Raw genomic sequence first — 7,742 nt, 5'->3', positions numbered from 1 at the left:
AGGCGTTGTCACGCTCACGACTCAATCACACGCCTTGTGTGATTGGGGGTCCCGGCCACTGGGATGCAGGGAGACTTTCAGCTGGTTTTCAAATCTCGTGATTTGTTCAGCCGATCTGGTGACTGTCAGGGCCTGAGCCGGGGCCGTGTCACATGGGGGTCAGCTGCACGGCTTGTGCCGTGTGCGACGGGGGACGATCGAGGGGGGGGGGGCTGGCAGAGCACTGGGGCATGCGGGTAACAGGCAAACTTCTCCCACCGTGGGCACTGGCCCAGATGGGAGCCTGAGCAGCCCTGGGTCCGGGAGGGGACAAAGCTGCCCCAGGCAGGGGGAATGGCAGCAGGGTTCCCTGCAAGCTGCGTGCTTGGGCGGCCGCTCAGAGGAGGCTCAAACGCTGACCAGCTGATTAGCCAAGTGCCCCAGCTAGGTGTGTGTTTCTGCCGGGTGGTGCACATTCACACACACCTGGGTGCACATAATAAATTTATTCTGCACAGATAAAAACTCCACCCGTGATAGAAAAACTTTGCGCACGGACAGAGACCAGCGGGAACTTTGGTCAGCAGGGGCCAGAAGAGGCCGGTTGGTCGAAGGAGGGAGCCGGATCCAAATCTCCGGCGCGGGTGCTCATCAGGACGGCTGGGCACGGCTCCGTGCTGCTCCGCTCCCGGCCGGCGGAGACGCCCCCAGAGTCTCACCCGCCGCCCGCACCAGGCTGTTCCTGGGAGCCCGGCCGTCACTCGTCGTAGAACTTGGGGATCTCGTCGCCCATGAACACCTGCTCCACGGCCCCCGCCTGGGTGATGGTGACCAGGTAAATGACCCCCCCGCTGGAGCCGTCCCGGCTCATGGCCAGGGCGATGGCTGGAGGAGGAGAGAGAGGCGGGTCAGTGAACTGGTGTCGGACCCCGGCCCCATGCCCAGCCCCCCCCCCCGGGACGGCGCGGGGGCTGGAGTCACCCTGTTTGCCGTGTGGGGTTGTGTGAGACTCTCCTGCCCTGTGCTGCTCTGCAGTGACTCGTGTGTGCGTGTCTGTGCCTCAGTTTCCCCAGGCCCTGCAGCACTCTCTGGATGAGGAGGGGAGGTCAGGCAGGACTCGCTGGGGAAGTAGGTTCAGTCTCTCAGGCCTGAGGCCCAGGGGACAGCAGGTAACACCTGGTGTGGGGAAGCAGGACAGAGCAGGGGGTGGGGCTACTTGGGGGGCTGGGAGCAGTGGCTGTGGGGGTAGGAGTTAGTTTTTGGTTGGCTGGGGGAGGAGGGAGCCTCGCTGGCCTGGGGGGCCGGGCAGGGGCCCAGAGCTGGGGCTCCGAGCCCCACTTTCCCCAGGCTGGGCCATGCCGGCTGCTCCTGTAACAAGTCTGGGCTGCGCCATGTCCCTGAGACCTAATGACCCTTCTCTTCTACCTGCTGCCTGAGAGTCCCCTCTGGCTGCAGCTGGGGGGGGCAGGGCCCAGGGACCCCCCCACGCTCCGTGGCACCCCCGAGCCAGCCCATCCCCCGCCCGGGGCCGTTACCGTTCTTGGTGAACTGGCGACACTCCTCGGGCGACATCCCGGGCTTGTAGGCCGCGTCCACGTAACCGTAGATGTAGCTGCTGCCGGAGCCGCCGATGGAGAAGGGGTGGCGGGTGAGCATCCCGCCCAGCGTCCCGTACACCTGTGGGCGAGTCCCGCACCCGGTGAGAGCCAGGCTCCGATTGCCGGTTCCCTCGCCCCTGGGCTGGGCACCCTCCCTCACCACCCAGCGGGGTACCCACATGTCCCCCCCACAGACAATGCTCCCTCTAATTTTGTCCATGTGCAGAATAAATTTTATTCCACGCGCTGAGGCAGGTGTGGATGTGCACCACCCACAGAAACACCTGCTGCCAGTTGGGGGTGCTGTGCTCCTCTGCTGGGTGGCACTGCAGTCTCTGCTGGGGGGGGTGACAAGCACCTGGCTTACAGGGAACCCTGCCCCCCCGAGGGCTGCTGGCCTGGCTCCAGGCTGCTGGTGTCCCGACCAGCCCAGGGAGGGAAGGAGACAGGTTAACGGGGTGTTTTTACCAACCCTGGTTGCAGAGGGAGCCCCAGAGCCGGGAGGTGCTGGGGGGGGTCAGGTCATTTCCCCCCCCCCGTCTCCCCGCTCCCTAAGGGGGTCAGGTCCCTTTGCACCCCAGGCTTGTGTGCAGCGCTATGGGGCTTGGCTGGGTGGAGGGGCCAGGGAAGGGGGATGGTCACAGGACAGAGCCAGGGCAGGGCCGTGGGGCCAGGCCAGGGGCACAGCAGGGGCCAGACGGGTCCCTCCCCCACCTCACCTGCCCCCCTTTCTTGCGGTCCCATCCCGCCACCATGAGGTGGGCCGAGAGCTCCTCCTTGTACTTGTAGCTGACGCCTTTCACCAGGCTGGCGGCCGCCAGGACCAGCGGGGCCTCCTCCATGTCCAGGCTGGGGGGCAGGAAGGGGGGGGGTTAGTGGTCATGGGGAGAGCAGCCCCCCCTGGATCCCGCCCCCCCCCCCCCTCGGCGGCCTGGCCCTACCTGTGCAGCGCCAGCTGGTAGTGCACCATGTCGGCGATGGCCTGGGCGTCTGCGGCCGAGCCGGAGAGCGCACAGAAGATCCGCTCGTGCAGCGGGGCCAGCTTGTCGAAGACCCGGTTCACCACGGCCTCCCTGGGGGCAGAGCCGGCCCGGGGCCCGAGTCACAGCCAGCCCCTTGGACGCAGTGTACCCCCTGGGCTGGGACCCCCGCCTCCTGCCCCGGCATGGGGCCCCCCTTCTCCCTGGCTGGGACCCCTTCTCCCTGTCCCCAGCCTGGGACCCCCGCCCCCTGCCCCGGCATGGAACCCTTTCCCCCCGGCTGGGACCCTTTCCCCCTGTCCCCGGCCTGGAACCCCCGCCCCCTGCTCTGGGGCCAGGAACCCTGCAGCCCAGCCCGGTGCCCCCGCTCGTGGGCTCTGAGTCGGGGCTGTGGGGCGCTGGGCCGGAGAAGGGGGGCTGAGAAGGACATGGGGGGGATGCTCCTGCTGCTGCAGACGTTGGGGGAGGCGCGGCGGATGGAGACCAGCCCGGGGGCTTGTTCCCTGCTGGCTTGGCTGAGTTTTGCCCTTGGCCCTGGGAAGGGCCATGACAAAGCAGGCGGCTCTAGGGGTCAGCTGTGCAGAGGGGCACATCCCAGGGAGTGGGGGGCTCTAGTGCGGTTGGGAGGGTCTCTCCTGGGCCCCGGGACCCAGGGGGAAGTGGGGAGGGGCTGGGCCGTGTGCCCGGCTGGCAGGGTCTGGATCACAAACTCCCCATGGGACCCAGCCCCCCAGAGAGGAGCGACTGGACAGCCGGGGGAGGGGCGGTGCTCAGCCCCACACAGCAACCCCTCCCTGCACCGGGGCCCCCCGCCCCACTGAGCCCCGGCACTCACCCTGCGGACACCCGGGAGTCGGAGCCGATCACGACCCCGCCGTCGAACTCCACCGCCATGATGGTCGTCTGCGGAAGGGAGGAGACCGGCTCAGGTTGGGCAGACGGGGGGAGGGGGCACCCCACACCCTGCAGGGGGCAGCCCAGGAATCCGGGGGCCCCGGGCTCCCCCCAACTGTTTCACAGGGTGAAATGGGCAGAGCAGCGGCCGGGTTTGTACCCTGGGGGCTCCGAGCTGACCCCTCCGGGACACCGGGGCAGCAGGCAGGACTCTCTGCCCATGGCCCCGGGGGGGGGGGGGGCTGCAGACAGAGAGTAACTGGCATGAACACTGCAGCCCTGCTGGGGGGAATGGTGGGGGCTGGGAGCAGGATGCCTGAGGTTCCTCACAGCTCTTGGAGGGAGGTGGGGCCTAGTGGTTAGAGCAGGGGGCTAGGAGCCAGGACTCTTGGGTTCTCTGCCAGTCCTGGGAGAGAAGTGGGAGCTAGTGGTTAGGGGGGGGGGGAGTTATGAGCCAGGACTCCTGGGTTCTCTTTAGCTCTGGAGGGGGGAGGGGGGAGGCAGGTGCCCTAGAAGCACAAGCCCCTCATTGTGGTCTCTGGCCGCCCTGGGCTGAGGCAGGGCTGGCTCTGGGGCTGGCAAGGTGGTTTGTGGACAGAGGCCTGGCCCGGCGGCTGAGTCCTGGGGCAGATGGTGAGGCCTGGCCTGGCGGCGGAGGCCTGGGGCAGATGGTGAGGCCTGGCCCGGTGGCTGAGTCCTGGGGCAGATGGTGAGGCCTGGCCCGGCGGCTGAGGCCTGGGGCAGATGGTGAGGCCTGGGGCAGATGGTGCCCGGGGGGGCTGGTTCCCGCTGCCCAGAAGGGGCAGGTGCAGAGGGCGGCAGCTGCGTTCCGGGACCTGGGTGTTTACACCAGGGAGCACCCGGCTCCTGTGCCAGACTCGGGGCAGCGGGGGTGGGGCGCACACGTGGCTCCCCCCGAGCCCCACGTCCCCCAGCTGCCTGCAGCGTGAGGGAGCCCCACGAAAAGAGTCACGTTGTGGGGGGAGGGGCAAGGACTGTGTGGCCCAGTGGTCGGAGCCCCTCCCAGCAGGAGAGACCCCACAGCCAGTCCACCCCCTCCCCCCCCTCCTGTTCACTATTCAGCCTGGGGCAGCAACTGCAAGAGAGATGGAGGGCGCCCCGCCCCCCAACAGCCCATGGCCTAGTGGTTAGAGCACCGGGAAGGGGGGGGGGTCTGTTCCAATCCCTCCCCCGGGCAGAGGAGGGAGCAGACCCTGCCCCCACCCCACCAGGTGCTCTGGCTACAGGCCATGCTGGGGGGTGGGAAGGGACGGATCCAGGAAGTAGCTTTGGCGCATGCCCCTGGCTGGGGCCCACACGCTCTGTAGCGCCCCACGCCACCTGCCCTGGGGCTGGCGAGGGGGAGCCTGGGTCCGGGCCCCATACAGCACCCTCCCAATATCCTGCCCCCCCCCAGAACCAGAGAGAACACAGACGTCCGCGTGCCTAGGCCTCCTGCTCTAACCACTAGGCACAGTGGATCGTTTCACAGAGCTCTGGGGCAGTCTGTACGTGGAGGGTGCAGGGGGGGGGTCTCAGGAAGGCCCATGTGGGCTGCCGGGGGCTCTAGGGAGACACGGCAGCTCCCGGGGACCTGGACTCCTGGGTTCTGTTCTGGCTCTCGGGGCAGGGGAGGTGTCTGTGGGGGGCACATGGGGCGCAGCGAGGGAAGTGGGGCCCTGTGGGGGGAGCAACCAGCAGAGAGAGGGATGGAAGGGGTAGGAGATGGGGTCACATGGGGGAGCAGGAGGAGATGGGGGAGCGCTGGGGGGGGACAGGAGGAGATGGGGGAGCGCTGGGGGGGGACAGGAGGAGGAGATGGGGGAGCAGGAAGAGGAGATGGGGGAGCGCGGGGGGGGACAGGAGGAGATGGGGGAGCAGGAAGAGGAGATGGGGGAGCGCGGGGGGGGGACAGGAGGAGATGGGGGGGACAGGAGGAGGAGATGGGGGAGCGCGGGGGGGGGACAGGAGGAGATGGGGGAGCAGGAAGAGGAGATGGGGGAGCGCGGGGGGGGACAGGAGGAGATGGGGGAGCAGGAGGAGGAGATGGGGGAACGCGGGGGGGGGACAGGAGGAGATGGGGGAGCAGGAAGAGGAGATGGGGGAACGCGGGGGGGACAGGAGGAGATGGGGGAGCAGGAAGAGGAGATGGGGGAACGCGGGGGGGACAGGAGGAGATGGGGGAGCAGGAAGAGGAGATGGGGGAGCGCGGGGGGGGACAGGAGGAGATGGGGGAGCAGGAGGAGGAGATGGGGGAACGCGGGGGGGACAGGAGGAGATGGGGGAGCAGGAAGAGGAGATGGGGGAACGCGGGGGGGACAGGAGGAGATGGGGGAGCAGGAAGAGGAGATGGGGGAACGCGGGGGGGACAGGAGGAGATGGGGGAGCAGGAGGAGGAGATGGGGGAACGCGGGGGGGGGACAGGAGGAGATGGGGGAGCAGGAAGAGGAGATGGGGGAGCGCGGGGGGGGACAGGAGGAGATGGGGGAGCAGGAAGAGGAGATGGGGGAGCGCGGGGGGGGACAGGAGGAGATGGGGGAGCAGGAAGAGGAGATGGGGGAGCGCGGGGGGGGACAGGAGGAGATGGGGGAGCAGGAGGAGGAGATGGGGGGAGCGCGGGGGGGGACAGGAGGAGATGGGGGAGCAGGAAGAGGAGATGGGGGAGCGCGGGGGGGGACAGGAGGAGATGGGGGAGCAGGAGGAGGAGATGGGGGAACGCGGGGGGGACAGGAGGAGATGGGGGAGCAGGAAGAGGAGATGGGGGAGCGCGGGGGGGGGACAGGAGGAGATGGGGGAGCAGGAAGAGGAGATGGGGGAGCGCGGGGGGGGACAGGAGGAGATGGGGGAGCAGGAAGAGGAGATGGGGGAGCGCGGGGGGGGACAGGAGGAGATGGGGGAGCAGGAGGAGGAGATGGGGGAACGCGGGGGGGACAGGAGGAGATGGGGGAGCAGGAAGAGGAGATGGGGGAGCGCGGGGGGGGACAGGAGGAGATGGGGGAGCAGGAAGAGGAGATGGGGGAGCGCGGGGGGGGACAGGAGGAGATGGGGGAGCAGGAGGAGGAGATGGGGGAACGCGGGGGGGACAGGAGGAGATGGGGGAGCAGGAAGAGGAGATGGGGGAACGCGGGGGGGGACAGGAGGAGATGGGGGAGCAGGAAGAGGAGATGGGGGAACGCGGGGGGGGGCGGCTGGCGGGTCCCAGCCCTGCTGGAGTTTACACGGGCGGTTCCCGCGCCACTTAGAAAACGAAAGCGGCTCCGGATCGGGCCTCGGGAGCCTGGCGGGGGCTGATTGGAGGAGGGGGGGGGCCCTTGAGACGCCCGGACCCGCACCCCCTGGGGGCCGCGGCCCGGCAATGCCCCGTGGGGGGGCCCCGATCCGGGCAGCAGCGGGGGTCCTCCATGGGGGGCCCCAGTTAACCGCCCGGGACCCCCCCGCCCCGCGCCCCCTCCCCACCCCTGCCCGGCCCCACTTACCCCCGTGCGGACCTCCCGGTCCGCCCAGCTGGGGGCGCCCCAGACCGCCATGCTCCCGCCGCCCCGGAGCCAAGCACCCGCTCCCGGGACAGCTCCGGCCGCCCCGCCTCCCTGCAGCGCCGCCCAGCCCCGCCAGGGGCCGCCCCCCGCCAGCAGCCCGCGCCGCCGGGAACCTGGCCAGGCCCGCTCTGCCCGGCGACAGGTGATGCGGGTCCCCCCCCGGCCGCGTCCCAAGCCGCGTCCCCAGCGGCCGGGGCTGAGCCCGACACCGCGGTGAGGGGCGCTGGGGCCAGCCCGGGGCCCTCGGTCAGTGGCACGTCAGAGCGGCCGGGCTAAATGCGGAGCGGGGCCGTGTGCCCAGTGTCCGTCCCCCCCGGCTAATAGCCTGGACCGGGGGGGCAGCAGCGGGGCGTGAGGCGCCCAGAGACAGCGGTGAGGGGCCCAGCCCCAGCTTTTCGCTCTCTATGCCCCGGCCTGACCCCACCCCCTCCCTGCAGGTGTACGCCCAAGGGGGGGGCTGGGTGCCAGTCCCTTCAACCCCGCCCCCTCCCCGCCAGGCGCTGCATTTGAATTGCAAACGGGGGGGGGGGGGGGCTGAGGGGGTGTGGCGAGGGGGAGGGGCACTCGACTGGCAGTGGAAAGGGGGGGTTGATTATACATTCATGCCACAGTAACTACCCCCCCACCGCCCCCACCCCGGGGTTAAACCCGGATCCCGCGGTGGGAATCGCCCCCCCCCCAGTCTGCTGGGGAGATGCCCGATGGGGGGGAATCTTTCAAAAGGGGGGCAGAGCCCCCCACCCCGACTGTAATTG

The 7,742-nt window shown here is 69.5% G+C and overlaps 1 protein-coding gene across 1 annotated transcript; it reads right to left on the bottom strand.

Moving 5' to 3' along the window:
- Positions 1-282: 282 nt before the first annotated feature.
- Positions 283-7,086, bottom strand: PSMB9 (proteasome 20S subunit beta 9). The gene is made up of 6 exons (XM_075914818.2): positions 6,928-7,086; positions 3,393-3,460; positions 2,519-2,650; positions 2,297-2,426; positions 1,515-1,656; positions 283-864 (listed from the first exon to the last, which is right to left on the bottom strand). The coding sequence occupies exons 1-6, from the start codon at positions 6,976-6,978 to the stop codon at positions 737-739; spliced, it is 651 nt and encodes a 216-aa protein (XP_075770933.2). The 5' UTR covers positions 6,979-7,086; the 3' UTR covers positions 283-736.
- Between the last annotated feature and the right edge of the window lie 656 nt (positions 7,087-7,742).

This window comes from Pelodiscus sinensis, chromosome 19, assembly GCF_052426305.1.
Source record: "Pelodiscus sinensis isolate ZL-2025 chromosome 19, ASM5242630v1, whole genome shotgun sequence".
Classification (NCBI taxonomy): Eukaryota; Metazoa; Chordata; order Testudines; family Trionychidae; genus Pelodiscus; species Pelodiscus sinensis.
Note: the sequence above shows the minus strand (reverse complement) of the source record. Positions and strands in the feature narration are given on the sequence as shown.

Bases quoted from the DNA above. Each gene is read 5' to 3' on its own strand.
- PSMB9 (XM_075914818.2), bottom strand. From the start codon at position 6,978: ATGGCGGTCTGGGGCGCCCCCAGCTGGGCGGACCGGGAGGTCCGCACG. The intron at 3,461-6,927 runs GTAAGTGGGGCC...TCCCTTCCGCAG, and splicing joins ACCGGGAGGTCCGCACGGGG to ACGACCATCATGGCGGTGGA. The intron at 2,651-3,392 runs GTGAGTGCCGGG...CTCTGCCCCCAG, and splicing joins GACTCCCGGGTGTCCGCAGG to GGAGGCCGTGGTGAACCGGG.